Source organism: Mustela nigripes, chromosome X, assembly GCF_022355385.1.
Source record: "Mustela nigripes isolate SB6536 chromosome X, MUSNIG.SB6536, whole genome shotgun sequence".
In the NCBI taxonomy this organism is placed as follows: Eukaryota; Metazoa; Chordata; class Mammalia; order Carnivora; family Mustelidae; genus Mustela; species Mustela nigripes.
The window spans coordinates 3,095,179-3,110,549 of NC_081575.1; the positions used below are offsets into that span (position 1 = coordinate 3,095,179).

At 46.8% G+C, this 15,371-nt stretch overlaps 1 protein-coding gene across 1 annotated transcript; it reads left to right on the top strand.

Moving 5' to 3' along the window:
- Positions 1 to 963: 963 nt before the first annotated feature.
- Positions 964 to 14,945, top strand: GABRE (gamma-aminobutyric acid type A receptor subunit epsilon). The gene is made up of 9 exons (XM_059384914.1): positions 964 to 1,044; positions 4,912 to 5,129; positions 5,573 to 5,640; positions 8,791 to 9,011; positions 9,726 to 9,808; positions 11,153 to 11,290; positions 12,428 to 12,580; positions 12,693 to 12,892; positions 13,172 to 14,945. The coding sequence occupies exons 1-9, from the start codon at positions 989 to 991 to the stop codon at positions 13,517 to 13,519; spliced, it is 1,485 nt and encodes a 494-aa protein (XP_059240897.1). The 5' UTR covers positions 964 to 988; the 3' UTR covers positions 13,520 to 14,945.
- Positions 14,946 to 15,371: the final 426 nt, after the last annotated feature.

Below are 15,371 nucleotides of genomic sequence, written 5' to 3' on the forward strand. Positions count from 1 at the left end.
CTCTTTCTGGCATGACTGAGAGCCAAGTTTCCAGAAAGCCAGTCCAGGCAGTCTTGGAGAGTTTTCTGAGGTCCCAGATGGTTCCTCTCAGAACCAGGCCCCTGGGGCTAAGCCTGGACCCACACTGAGTCAGTTATTGCCTCTCTGCAGTTAAGGGAAAATGCTCTAGTGAATGCCTAGGCCTGGTCCTCTGCCGGTGGGTCTTCCCCTGCCCCCCAATACCTGAGAAACAGGCCTGTGTAGTAGCTCAGATGATAGCTTGCTGGGGAGATTCCCCACCCCACCCCCCCACCCCCCCAGCCAAGACTCTTTTCTTCCCCTGTGCCCAGGAAGGTACTCAGTTACTAGCTTCCTTCTGATGCCAAGAGATGCTCTGAAGGACTGGAAGGTCTGGAGTGAGGGTAAGGGCAATGTCAGAGGCCAGGAGACCTGGGGAAGCAACAGGTGATAGGGGCGGGGGCAGAGGGCCGGAAGCCACAGTTCGATCCCGCGGTGCCCTAGCGGACTGGAGGGGTTCTATAAGGAGGGAGGAGCCCACCTACTCCCCCATCTTGCCTAGCCGGGCTCACTTCGTGGCCGCCCTCCCAGCCGCAGCCGCGGACCTCCGTGCTTCCCCTGCCCGGGGCCCGCGCCGCCCGCTCGCCTCTTCCTCCCTTCTCGCGTCCCCCGCCCGTGGCAGTCTGGCAGCGCTGCAGTCGTGGCGGCGGGGGGTGGGGGGCCTTGGCGACAGGGCTCCCTCCTCTTCTCCCTCCTCCTTCCTTCCTTCCGCCCGCCAGAGCCTATCCACCCTACTCTCCGCGGCAGCAGCGAACAGGTCGTCGGAGATTTCCATCGGGGCTCCGGGGGGCGGAGCCAGAAGGGGGGCGCTGGGCGGGGCGAGTGGGAGGAGTGGAAGTTGGAGCCCAGTAAAACCCTGCACACCGCGCTCGGTGCGGCCAGACCGTGCGCAGCGACCTCCGAACAGGTGGTCGCGCCGGTCCCCACCAAGATGTTAACCAAAGTTCTCCTGATCCTCCTGGGCATGTCCATAATCCTCCCGTCTAGGTGAGTCTCCATCTCGGAACCCAGGAACCCTCTGCACCCGGCTCCTCTCCCCTGGAGCTAGACCAGCTCTCCGGACCCCCGATCCCCTACGTTCCTCCAGCCCCGCGCCCACCTTTTCCCGGATCCCGGGTCCCCGCTACGCGCTGTCAGCCTCCAACCCGCTCCCTCTAAGACGGGCACTCCAGATCCCTGAAGAGGCGCCCACGAAGGAATGCGGGACTCCTGTTTCCCGACCGTTTCGGCCCCAGACTCCTGCTCTCCAAAACCACGGCGGTGGCTGGGGGCACGAGCACGCTTCTCCCTCTCTGGGTCTTCCGTGGGAAGAGGCGGGTGGCCCGCGAAGTGACCGGCCGGCGTTGGCTCGCGCTGCTGAGGACTGGGGGAGACTCTGGGAAGGTGGCGCCCAGGAAGGCGCTCTGGCTTGGGGAACGAAGCTGCGCCTAAATGCTGAAGTGTTAGCTTGTCTGTCCTCTCATTCAGATTTATTTTCCTGAGCGCCTAGTACCAGGCGCTGTGCCAGATAACTCTGACTTTACTTGTTTGCCTTCCCGCCGCGTCTCTTGGTGCCAGTGCCAGGCACCAGCCCCGGTTTAGCCCAAGGATTCCCACCCCGGTTATCCACCCCACTCCACTCTGCCGCCAGCCTCCTCTTTCCGCCTTCATCCCCCGCCCGCACCAGACGCCCTGCTGGGTCTTGGGTTGACCGGCCCCGCAGGCCAAGTCTGTTATGCTCTGAGGTCTGCGGTTTGGGTCCTCGATTCCAATCCCCATCCCCTTCCCCAAAGGCTTGAACAGCCAGCTTCCTTCACACTTTCTTCTGGCCCGGAGACTTTGCTAGAAAGGTTCTTCCCTACACTTCTGAGTTTTTAGAGTAGAAGATGACTGCTTCCTATTTTTCAGACGGTTTCCATTCCAGAACTTTCCAGGGCACTGAGCTCCTGTCTTGCTTATCTGTTTTGAGAAGGGAGAAGGCTACTTTCTTCACCCCAGAATGCTTCAGCCCCTCAGAGGAGGGACTATGGGGCTCCCTGCTGGCTCACCGGTGCCCTGGGGTGTGGGGGTTGGTCTCAGCAGGGACTTGGCAAATATTTCTGAATGCGTCCTAGGAATTTCCAGTCATCTACCTCCCTCCAGATATGAATAAAAGTGTTTGGGAGAGCTGGCATGGTTACTGGCTAGCTCAAAAGAGGGGTCTGGGAGCAGAAGCAGAAGGAAGCAGGAGGAGCAGGAACAAAATAAATAAATAAAAGCTGGGAAGAGGGGCTGTTGACCAGGAAACTACCCTTCCCATCCAGTGGGGTGAATGAGGAGGGAAGGGCCTCAGTATCTGGAGTTCAGACACTGTCAACATGGCAACCCATGATGTCAGCAAAGAGCTGCAGATGGCTTTGGGGTGTGTTGGCAAGGGCCACATCGAACCAAGAGACCTTGCTCTGTTCCCAGCTCAGCAGCCTCCAATGGTTGTGACTTTGGGCACAGCCCTACCCCCCGGGGGGATTGTTTCTTAATCTGTAAGGTGAAAAAGAGGGATGATTTGGGGGGAAAAAAACCAACCCAGTGGACCCTCTCCTAGAGCATTTCCAGTCCCCTCCTCCTCCCCCCCCCTTCCCCCACAGTTAGTTGAAAGAACATCCTCAGTAGTGGGAGGGGGTGCAGAATTTCAGCTCCCTCTGGAACCATTGCATATAGAGAGATGTGGATACATGAAAAGGCCCCATGGAAAGATTCCGCTAAACCAGTGCGTGAGTGTTTTTCAAGTTGTTATTATTTTTAGCCTTGAAAGGGGGCTTAATGGCTGGCTGAGAAAAGGTATGCAGTATCAGCAGCTCCTTAACCTCAAGGACCCCAGAATGAGTGTGTTTGTTTTGTTTGTATTTTACTGGCAAAGGATGATTGTAGAATTACAGCAACCTCAAGACCTTCTGATATCATTTTCATAGTAGACATAGTTTGGGAGCAGGGGGGCTTCAGTGGTCCCTGGGCTTTTGCTTGCTTGTTTGCCTCTTCAACCTTGGGGCTATTATTGTTGGCTTCAGACATTTGGGTGGTCTTGGCTGGCCTGACTGTGCCATGCTCCTAGCCACATCACTCATTTTGCAGGGTCTCAGGCCTCTGTTCTCCCTCTGCCCCTCCAGCAGTCAGAGGACTGGGGGGAATGCCTCAGGGAAAGAGGATATTTCTGCACGTGTTATTTGGAAATGGAAACTGTTTTTCTCAAGCCCAGTTCTTCCCTTGCCCACAGTGGGAATAAGCCACTTCAGACATGAAAAATGGTATAAATCTGGCACATCTGTATGCCAGTTAGGCAATTCTAAGAGCTTGAAATAGTGCAGGAAAATGTGTTTTGCTACACAAGTTGCCAGGCCCTGCGTCTGCACCACAGAGGCCATGCCTACGTTGCTAGTCCTCTCTACCTACCCCCACCACAAGCTTCACCACATGACCCCCCCCTCCTAGGATACTCTCCTATCCAAAGGACACCACTGTCCTGCTTTACAACACCATAGTTTAATTTTGCTGATGGTTTTTGTTTTTTTTTTCAAAGACAGAAAAGCAGGGGGAACAATAGAGTGAAACCCATCACCAGCCTCAGTAATTATAAATTCATGGCCACACTTAATTTCTCTGTCCTCCACCCACTCTGCATTTCTGCTTAAATTATTCTAGAGCAAATCTCAAATCTCTTATCATTTTCTATGCAATTATTTTAGTATGCATTTTTAGTCATAAGGACTGCAAATACATAATAAAATACCACTATTACACCAAAAATTTTAGAATAATTTTGTCATAGTGAAGAAACTAACCAGTCAGTGTTAACATCTCCCCTATTGCGTTATAAATATTTTTTGTTTTGTGTTTTAGTTTGCCTTTTAAAATCAGGATCCAAATAAGATCCATATATTAGCAGATTTTTATTAGCATTTTTTTGAAACACTTTTTTATTGAATTAGAACATATATACAGAAAAGTATTCAAATGATTAGTGCGTAGCTGATGAGTTGTCAGAAAATGACCACACGGGTATCAGTACACCCACATCAGGGACTAGAACATGACCGGAGCCTCAGAAGCTCCTGAAGCCCACTCTTCACAAAAGTACAAGGACCCTAACTTCTAACACCATCAGTGAATTTCATACATTGCTAGATGGCTTTTTAATTTTTTGTTTTATTTAATTTAATTCTTATCTTTTGGCTGTGGTGCAAGGCTGTGGCACTCAGGCTGGATTCCAGTCGGTCCTCTCTCCCAGATGACAGTCTCTGAGTAAGGAAGGGACTCCTGCCTTTTCTCAGTGCTCAGAGCTTCTCCTCACCCCGGCCCCCAACTCCAAACTGTGAATGTCACAAAAGCAAAGAAATGCAGAATATTCCCACGGTGCCCTAGTCCTCTGAAAACGGAAAGCCGTTTTGGCTTTCCGGAGCATTCCTAGGCAATCCGGGCCCTCTGCCCACCCATTTGCTCCCGGGTGGTGCTGGTCAGGCAGACTGGAGGCCAGGGCTAGTAACGGCTGCTGATTAGCCAAAGCTCATCCAGCAATATCCTCTTCATCTTACCTTTAGAAATTCTTTCAAAATCTTGAACTTGATTTTGTTATTAGGCTATTTTTAAAATAAAGAATTTCCATAAAGGAAGGGTAATATGGAAAGTTTCCAAAGAGCAGCAAGATTTAGAAGAAATTAACAAATATAATCTGTTACTGGCACAAAATTTGCTATTACTGGTTACTCTTTATGCCTCGGGATGCAGACTCATTTTGGTTTGCTTCTGTCCAAAGAGGCCTCAGCTGGGTCCCCTTCAGAGTGGAGAGAAGAGCTTTATTCTTTTCTTTTCTTTTTTTTTTTTTTTTTTTTTTTTTTGTTCTAGGAGCGAAGAACCTCATGTTGAATTAGAAAATGGACCCTCTGCCCATGATGATGTCTACGGGCACCAGCCCCAGGCTCCTGAAAACAAACTCCTTTCGGAAGAAACAGTGCCCACCTTTACTGGTCCCTATCACAGACTTGGGAACCTGCAAGCAGCCACTCACATTCTGAACAGTATCCTGAATAACTATGACCACAAACTGCGCCCTGGCATAGGTGGTGAGTAGCAGAACACAGTTCTTCCCCTGCTGGAGCAGGAGATTGATGACAGCATAGGTGTGGATAATGAATGTGGGGTATAGGTAATGTGCCATGCACATGGACAGGAATATCTATTGCTGACCTGTCAGGTAAAAGATATCAACTCTACTCTTAGCAGTGCTCTTGACCTTGGTCTAGACTTTTTTTCTTTTCTCATCCTCAGTTTTTCCAACAATAAAATGAGTAGACCAGATGACTGACCTTCAAGGTATGTCCAGCTCTTAGCAGTCTGTGAATTGGATCTTGCCATGAAAGAACAAAGAAAGAAATAGGACTGGATGTTGAAACTGTGTCTCTAGTCCTCACCCATCTCCCTGTTTTCCCCTCTGACAATGCCCCCCCCATTGTCCCTGTCCCATTGTATTTGACACTTATCTCTACCACATCTGCTTCCTTTGCAGAAAAGCCCACTGTGGTCACTGTTGAGCTCTCTGTCAACACCCTTGGTCCTATCTCTATCCTGGACATGGTAAGTACTGATTTTTGATTACAGTGTCTCGTAGCCCAGAGAGCTGACCCGTGTGCCCTTTCACACACTTATTTTTTTTTGTTGTTCTGCATCTAGGAGTTTTGTGGTTTGGGTTTTGTTTTTGCTTTGAAGAGGGGAATATTATAACCAACACTGACTCTAGAAGGTGGGTAAAGGTAAGCCCCTTGCTGCCTGAAGAGTACCTTCAGGATCCTGACCACATCTCCTAGTCTTTCATTCAAAATAAAAATAATAAAGCAACTTTAAACACCACAGTGGAACAGCTCTTTTTTCTGATAGAGATTTTTATAGATTTAAGTCTGTAGTTACTAACTCTTATTGTCAGGCTGCTTCTCTCATTTCTCTTTCCTTTCCCATTACTATCATTCTAGTGTCAAGATGTCCTCAGTTAGCCTCTATTATCTCTCCTTGAAATATACAAAATTCAAGGACTCTCTCTACCCCGGTCTACCTACTGACCTGGCTTCCTGTGATATGCCTCCTGTGGGATGTACCTTCTATAGTTCTAACCTGGCCCAAGGTGTGGAATTCAATACCACACTCTAGTAGTGCTCAAGATCTTCCATGGCTGGAGCCAGCCCAGAGCTCTGGTTTTATTTTTTTTCCCACCCATTTAGAGACCACATGCTCTAGTCACACTAGAGTGTGGGTGTTACCAAGTCACCTTGTATCTTTGAGTCTTTGTTCCAGGTAATTCCTGTTTGGAATGTCATTACTCCAATTTTCTACTTGCCATGAGCTTTATCCTTCAGTTTCTACCTCTAATGCCATCTTCTCTGACCTCCACAACTATTAGTTGCTCCCTTCATAGTCACACCACACTCGTGTCTTTGGGATTCAGATTTTTCTAGTTTATATCATAGTTGTTTACCTGATCTTCCCTACCTCATTTATAATTATGTGCTGTTTATTTGCCTTGCTCTCCTGATTATGGTTTCCTTGGTGTCAAGGACTCAGTATATGTTAACTGAGCAAATGAATTATGAAAGATGTTGTATAGAAGTCACTATTTTCCCCCGATACCTAACAAGCCCGAGGGATACAGTCTAATAACTTAGCAGTCACTGAACCTGGCGTGCAACACAGAGCTGGTCCAAAGAGGAGCCAACAACTTGATTTTCTTTGGCCAATAAACTGCTGCTTTAGCCTAGGCCAAGTACCTTTAGAAGATGCCAAATACTCATATGGTATTAAATTTCCCCCAAGAAGTCTGGTCTTTTACATAATTTTAGATAGCTCTTTAAAACTCTGGGAGTTCTCACTTCTTATACAGTCTACTTTTCCCTGGTAACACTGGAGTTGTATATTTGGTAAGGAGGGAGTGTAGAATGTATGACTCTCTCACAGCCAATGAGCAAAGCATACTTGTCTCGTTGGATCTTCATCATAGCCTGTATGGCAGGCAAGGCTGCCGCTGGGATATTCATTTTAAGTTTGAAGCAACTGAGCCTCTCAGCAAGCATTTTGTTACAAAAGGGGTGTGACTGTTTGAAGGGAATTCCTACACCCCTCAGCTAACCAGATGCTGTGTAGAGCATAGGATTATTTCTTAGGGAGAGAAACCTGAGCCCATAGCCTGGAGATTTAAATCAAATGTTTCTATCAGTTTCCTGGTTAAATTTTTGAAACACCTAGCCTGAGCTTAGAAGGCAGTGACCAATCTGGGAATGACTGCCCATCACAGCATCAACAGTTGCTAAAGCTTCCTGCTGTGATAATTGTTGCAAGCAATCCTAATTAAGCCATTTCCTTGACACTGAATTCCTAGAATTTCAGCTGAGCTAAAAAAAGATATACAACCCAAGCTCCCTTGTCACACTGGGGAAAAAAATGAACTGTTAGTTATCAGTTGCTGTGTAATGAACTTAAAATTGGTATCTTGTTTCATAAAAAATAAATGCTCATTTGAAACACTGTAACACGGAGCAAGAGCACAGCATGCAGGAAAAGACCTACGGATTCTACAGGAGAAAATTGGAACTTGGTAATTGTGCTCTGACCATCAGAGCCAATATGCTGCCATTAGCTATTTGTGACTTTGGACAGTCTCTTTTCTCTCTGAGCCTCACTTTCTCTACCTCTAAAAGAAAGGGGGTTGAGTTAGCCCTCAGGATTCCCCCTTGGTCTAGTTCTGACACTTGCTCTTCACACCACTTGCAATTCTGTTGCAGTCTGTTTTTTACCCTTTAATACCAGTAGTGCAAATCTCTAGCTTCTCATGATTCTTCCTATTAAACATCCTTCTCAATGTTTAACAGACAGTTTACAGGATAGATTATATCATCTGGCTACCAGATAATCATAGGTATAGCTATACATATGCACACACACATTCAGAGGTCAGGTGCCCTTGTTTAAGAAGAACAAAACAAAACAATTATTTTAAAAAATGAGACTAAATGCACTCTTCTCTTATGACTCAAAACTTCATTTTAAAATATAACTCTGGGAGTGCCTGGGTGGCTCGATGGGTTAAAGCCTCTGCTTTCAGCTCAGGTCATGATCCTGGGGTCCTGGGATCAAGCCTCACATTGGGCTCTCTGCTCAGCAGGGAGCCTGCTTCCTCCTCTCTCTCTGCCTGCTTCTCTGCCTACTTGTGATCTCCATCTGTCAAATAAATAAATAAAATATTTAAAAAAATACAATAAAATATAACTCTGGAAAACAAATAATTGAGGTTAATTAACATTCGTGCTCCACAAATAATCATCAAACTGAAAGGGAAAACTTCACCATATACAACCAAAGGTGTGAGTGTATTTGTAAATGTTTAAGATGATTTTGAGTTGAAATCTTTGGTTTGCTGTGGAAACGTGGGGCTGGGAGGGTGTTAACCTTGCTGGAGTACATAACCCTACAAGGTAGTGGTGATGTGATGAGCCTAACCTGTGCAATTAATTCATGTGTTTCTAGACGAAATGTGTCTTCCCTGATTGCTGTTTATCTGGGAATGTTCCTTTCTTTTGGGAATCCTGGAAATAGAAAACTCCTACAACTTAATTCATGCTGTTTTCCTCTGTGAAAACTTAACTCGGTTTCTATCTGCTCGATAGGCCCTTCACAGGATGGCATGAGAATACACTTTGCCTGTAGAGTTCTAGGTGTGTGATTTTCTGTCAATCCCACCAGGAATACACCATTGACATCACCTTCTGCCAGACTTGGTATGATGAACGCCTCCATTACAATGGCAGCTTTGAGAGTTTTGTTCTGAATGGCGACATGGTGAGCCAGCTATGGATCCCAGACACGTTTTTTAGGAATTCTAAGAGGACTCAAGAGCATGTGATCACCATGCCCAACCAGATGGCTCGCATCCACAAGGATGGCAAGGTGTTATACACAATTAGGTATGTCAAGCCTCTAGAATATTACCTCTTGGGACTCTTTTCACCAAGTAACCATGGATATGGGTTTCATCCTGAATGATATTTCTAAGGGCCTTTCCAGCTTTGCTAGAGCTTGAGCTCAACCTCCTCATGTGTAGACATAGACACTAGGCCTCAAAACTGAAAGATTACCTAAGGTTACACACCAAGTTCATGACAGAGCTGGGGCTGTCAGCCAGTTACTTGGCTCCCAGTCCACAGCCGCCACCCCCCCACCACCACCAACTAGAGTATGACTGCACTGTCTGGACAATTCCATTCCAAGTGGGCACTGGATGTAAAGACACATCCACGGTGGTGGAATTGTCCAAGTGGAGCAGCAACACAGCCTTTGGGAAATACCTAAGAGGAGGCTGGACATTTGACCGTCTGGCAGGGGAAGGTTGTATATTCATGGCATGCGATGGGAAGGTGGTAGAGAGTAGGTAGGCAAGTCCTGGCCGCTGGGATGGGCAAGAAACAAAAGCCTATCTAAATTGGTCCACACATTTCTCTGATGTTAGAAACCAAAGGAACCAGATACTTTCAAGCTGTTCTTCGCTCTTTTTGTTTCTCTTATGAGCTCTTTGTTTCAAATCCTACTGTTGCTACTCATTACTGGTGGTCCCCAGGCCAAGGAGGGTGGATACCTAAGTGCTCAGGGCCAGCCTAATGAGGCTCCTTTCTCCCTTCCAGGATGACCATTGATGCTGGATGTTTACTCCACATGCTCAAATTTCCAATGGATTCTCACTCTTGCCCTCTGTCTTTCTCTAGCTGTGAGTACCTTCTTAGGTCTCTGGGGCCCCAGAGTCATCCTGAGCCCCTTCTTTTTTCTCATCTTTGCCCTTTATATTTTTCTGCCTCTGTTTTTCTCCTAAGATGGTGTCAGATTTGCCCACAGCCTCCTCATCTCCTGTCCTGCTGACAATACTGTGTTGCTTCACCTGGAACACTTGTTGGGTTCTTCCCTCTTCCTCCCACTCCATCTCCAGTCAGTCACCCATCTCTGAAATGTAATTCAAGTGTGTCTGCTCCTCTCCATCTCCACTGTCAGTACCTTGACTTAGGTCTCTGTCCTCTTTCACGTGGGCTTTCACAACATCTTTGCTTTAAAACTGAACATGTCCAGAACTAAATACATTGTCTTCTTCCAACCTCTACCCTCAAAACAAATGTGTTGCTTCTGTGCTCACATTTGTCTCATTGATACCCACCATCAGCCACTCAATTGTCCAAGCCAAGAACTTTGATGCTTTTTTTCTCCATCACCTGCTACATCTAATCAATCAAAACATCTTATTGGTTTTCCATCCTGAGTCTCTGTTGATCCTATTTCTCTGCATTCTCACGGCCACAGCTTTGATTCCTGCCTTCATTCATTTTGTTGTGCCCAGATTCCTGCATTGGCCTCCCAAAACTCATCTTCATATAATGACAAGAGTGACCTAGCTGAAACATCATCTAGACCAGGTCATGTTTTAGTTTCAAATACTCCCTGAACTCTCATAGATCAATACCAAATTCCTTGGAATGACTCCCAGGGTACTTCATTATCTGGCCCCTATTACTCATTCCTGTATGCTTCATCCAGCCTCTGTGAGCTAGCCATCCTGAACCTTTGGCATTTCCATAATCCATCAGGTATTTTCACCTTTCTATGCATAGAACACCCTCCTCACCCTTTCAGCATCACCCATACAGAGAATATTTTGCTTAGCTTTGAAGATTTATTGAAAATGGCACCTGTTCTATGAAATTTTTGTTGGGTGTGTCCCCAAGTGGTCTTTCCCTCTGTTTTTCCATTGCCCCATGGATGGAGGTTTCTCAGCAACTCCAACAATTACAGATGTATACTTACTACCTTACTTAATAAAATGTGAATGTTTGAGGGCAAGGCTTCTGCCTTGCTCATCTTTATATTTCTAGCATAGAGCCTGGTACTAAAAAATGCTCAGTCAATGCACATATTGCATGAACTTCAACAATGAGGTAAGAGAGGCAAGGTCCCACAGGTGGTGAGGCCAGAGTCAAGACTCCAAGGCATTGCTCAGACTCCATGCTGATGGAGACAGCTGGTCTTTCCAGTCTCACAAGACCTTCCTTCCCATGTTGCTTTACAGTTTCCTATCCTGAGAGTGAGATGATCTACAAATGGGAAGATTTCAAGCTTGAAATCAATGAGAAGAATTCTTGGAAGCTCTTTCAGTTTGATTTTACAGGAGTGACTAACACTACTGAAACTATCTCAACCCCTGCTGGTATGTGTGTCTTTGAAACCATAGCTAGGCGGGGCCCAGGAGGGTGGTATGGATGACTAGAGGTGGCCATTTGTACATATAAATGTATGTCATCATCCCATGAAAATATTGTAGAATATGACTCCTGTCTTATAAATGCTAAGCACTTACAACTATTTGCAGAGTGTTTAGGATGAGTGTGTCAGAATATAAGTCAGCATGAAGGGTGTAAGAGAAGATGCCAACTAGAGATGTAAGTTGTCATTATGTGCTATAAAAACAATCACTGTAGGGGAAGAGCCAATCACTGTAGGGGAAGAACTATCAAGGACATGATGCTCCAATTTTTATTTTCATCTAATTCTTTTATTTTTTTGAGACACTCCGTTTGGATTAGGGTAATAGACTGAGAATAGGGAATCTAGGGTTTGGATATTGGTGCAAATATGCAAGCTATCTCAGGAAATCTCAGAGTATACGGGATTAGTTTACAGGAAGATATGTGTGTGCATGTGTGTGTGTAAGATGTCAGTTGGAGCCAGGTCATAGTGGGCCTTCAGTGTCAGGTCAGAGTATGCATTTGATTCTGTAGCTGTTGTGGAATAAGGAACAACTGGAGGTTTGGGATGGGCATATGAATGAATAGGAAGAAGGCCAAATGAATTCTGTGCTTCCCCCACCACAGCACAGGTTGCTCTCAGCTCATTCCCTGAGAGTATACATCGTAAAGGCCAGTAGTGCATGTGTCGGACTATGATTCTGCAGACTAGGTATGGCACTTTAATGGATGTGAAGGTCTCAGTCATCCTTCTGGACATTAGCTCTATAGTCCCGATAACTAGAGGGCTAACTGATTTTTTCACCTTCCTCTGACACTTCTGCCACCCTGGGAAGACAGACACTGGGTGTGGGGCAGTCGGCTGAGAAAGAAGCAATGAAGTTTCTGGCCTTGGCTTAGCTCCTAACTGACCATGGGTCTTGCATGGATACTCTCTGGGTTTGTTCTGATTCTCTGTATGTGGCACTAGAATAATGTGCCTCTATCTTAGGGCTGTGGTATGGATCCTATGAGCTGAATAAGAACTTTAATGTGCTTGTCTCTCGGGGGGAGACCACATGTCAGTACTGTAATGAAATGGTATTTTTTATGTCTTCCAGGTGATTTCATGGTCATGACGCTTTTCTTTAATGTGAGCAGGCGGTTTGGCTTTGTAGCCTTTCAAAACTACGTCCCTTCTTCTGTGACCACAATGCTTTCCTGGGTTTCCTTTTGGATCAAGAAAGACTCTGCGCCAGCCAGAACCTCTTTAGGTAAGTGGGTAATGCGTACACATGGGCCAAGAATTGCCTTCTCAAGGGTCCTTTCAACAGTGGAATATATGGATCGGTAGCTGAGCCCACCTTCACTGCTGTGCCTTCACAGGAATAACCTCTGTACTCACCATGACCACACTGGGCACCTTTTCCCGTAAGAATTTCCCACGTGTCTCCTATGTCACAGCCTTGGATTTCTATATTGCCATCTGCTTCGTCTTTTGCTTCTGTGCTCTGATGGAGTTTGCTGTGCTCAACTTTCTGACCTACAACTGGACGAAACCCCGTGCTTCTCCAAGATTTCGCCATGTATGACCTGGGTATGGGAGTGGTGGTAAGATTTGGAGTGTGGAGGCATGCAAGTGAGGGCACTAGAACTCATGGCACATGGATGGCCAGTTCACCAAGTGATGGGGATGCAGAACCCGAGATTGAATAAACTTTTTGATGTCATGCTGGGACTGGGGGGGGGGGCGGGTAACAAAAAACAGTGTGTCAGGGACAGAACCCCCAGAAACCCTGGGGCAGCACCTAGACTTGATTCATCTTTGTTTGACTCTTTCCCACTTCTTTCCTTGTCTGTTTCAGCCACATATTCGTGCTCGTGCCCTTACTCCTCCCCGTGCCCATGTCCACCAGCATCCAGAAGCTTTTGTGTGCCAGATCGAGGACTCTGAGGAGAGCGATGGAGAGGAGGGCCCATTTTGCCCAGCCCAGCAGTCTTTCAGACGACGTACCATCCAGAAAGCTGGTAATGGTTGCTGCAAGTGGTGCAAGAAGTACTTCTGCGTGGTCCCCAGCTGTGAGGGCAGTATCTGGCAGCAGGGCCGCCTCTTCATCCACATCTACCGCCTGGATAACTACTCACGAGTTGTTTTCCCCGTGACCTTCTTCTTCTTCAATGTGCTCTACTGGCTTGTTTGCCTTAACTTGTAGGTGCCAGCTGGTACCATGTGGACAGCCTCCCCAGTTCCCCAGGAGGTCCCACAGCCCTTTGCAAGGGGGTCAGAGGAAAGCAGCAGCAGCAGCAGGAGCAACAGGGGAGTGTCTCTCCTTCCCCATTCCCCAAATATAAGCCTGCATAGAATTGCTCTTTGCTGGCCCTCTCCCCTACCTGGCCCATTCATGGACTCTCCATGGCAGTCCATTTCAAGTAGAATGGCCTCCTCTTTATTACTCAAGAGGCATTGATGATGCTCAGATTTAATATCACAGGCTGTCAGTGATTAGCTCCCTAAGACTGTGCCCATGTATAAATAGGTTAGCTATCTCACAGTGCTGATACCCATTGCCTTTTTCCAGAAACAATACTGCCTTTGTGGTGCTCCAGGCCCAGCCCTGGCCTCACCGTCAAAGTGCATAGACCATCTACTTGCCTGTTCCTTAAAATGTTGGGCAGCAGTGTAAAGGGGAAGGGGAATCGAGCCCTTAGATCACATTATTATATTCTTGGTATTTTCTTCCTGCCCTCCCTTCCCCTGCAGAGAGACACTGGTATAATACTTTCAAGTGTTAGGAAGGGAGCCAGCAGTTGAGCTTCTTTGGGATAGTATCTCCCGCTGCTACTGTGCCGCCTCCTTCTCCCCCGCAGCACCCCCACCTCCATCCTTCATCGGCACTACAAATTTAATGCCTTGCATCCATTGGGTATCTATTTTTGTCTGTGGTAATAGTAATGACTCGCTGCTTTGTACGCCGCCTTCTTCCTCCTCCTTGACCCCTGCGACGTTTTCTGTAACTTCCCCAGTGGCTTTCCCAGCCCCGGCCCAGGTGTTAAGCCATGGTGACTTCTTGGGGCCAAGAAACTAAGAGGACTTTGCTTTGCAGTGGGTATTACTGACACAGATTGGTGCCCTCTGAAGGCACAAGATAAGAGTTTTGCCACTTCCTTGGCCCCTGGACCCATGAGCCAGTCCACTCTTATCCTGGGGCACTCACAATCACAATCAATGAATTGAATTCCCTTAAATTTGTGTACCAATTTACCTTTTCCAAAACACTTTTGACAAATTATTTCTATTTTGAGCCTCATCATAGCCCTGTGATATATTCAAGGCAGGATTCTTACTCCCATTTTGCAGATGAAAACCCTGAGGCACAAATTTTCTGTGAGACTGTGAATTTCACTGGAAACTACTCAGGATCCCACTGTCACCTTCTAGACCACATGACAGGGCTAGGCAGCTCTGCTCACCGTGATTTGATTCTATAGCCTCTGCCATTGGCAAGGCCCAGAGTGGCAGCCTCTCTTTAGCACTGGCCTGCTCAATTCCTGGGCCCCCAAGACCGAACCTCTCCTGGCTCTGGCAACCCAGTGAGGTGAATTTGGACACGCCCCAATGCTTGTATATGCTGAATGAAATCTGTGTCTGTATTTTACTGGGGGGGGAGGGGGAGGGTAGGGAGATACATCTGCTTTTTGTCACCATCAGCTGAGAAGGGGAAATGTATCAATAAATATATCAGCAAAATATGAAAGGTATGGCTGGTTTCTTGGGCATTCAAGTTTGTTCTCAGTTCAGGATTTAAATCTTAAATCAATGACCCAATTATGTCTGTTCCCCTTTCCCATCCATGACTTCCAGACCTACCAAGTTTGTACCCTCTGTCAGTGGAAAGCTGAAGGGAAGAGAGTGATCAAGTGGGTGTTCCGCTTTTACTGATTCTCTTACTTGCTCCTATGTTCCTGCCCCCCACCATGTCCTTTTTGCTTTGCCCGTCATTCTTACCTCACCTACTCAGAAAGCTAGAAGTTTCCTGGAGATTATCAAGTCGGAACACTCCTCCC

What these genes read in the sequence shown, in the direction of transcription:
- GABRE (XM_059384914.1), top strand. Translation starts at nt 989, where the DNA reads ATGTTAACCAAAGTTCTCCTGATCCTCCTGGGCATGTCCATAATCCTC. An exon ending in CTATCTCTATCCTGGACATG is followed by an intron (nt 5,641 to 8,790) that starts GTAAGTACTGAT and finishes CAATCCCACCAG; the next exon opens with GAATACACCATTGACATCAC. An exon ending in AAGGTGTTATACACAATTAG is followed by an intron (nt 9,012 to 9,725) that starts GTATGTCAAGCC and finishes TCTCCCTTCCAG; the next exon opens with GATGACCATTGATGCTGGAT.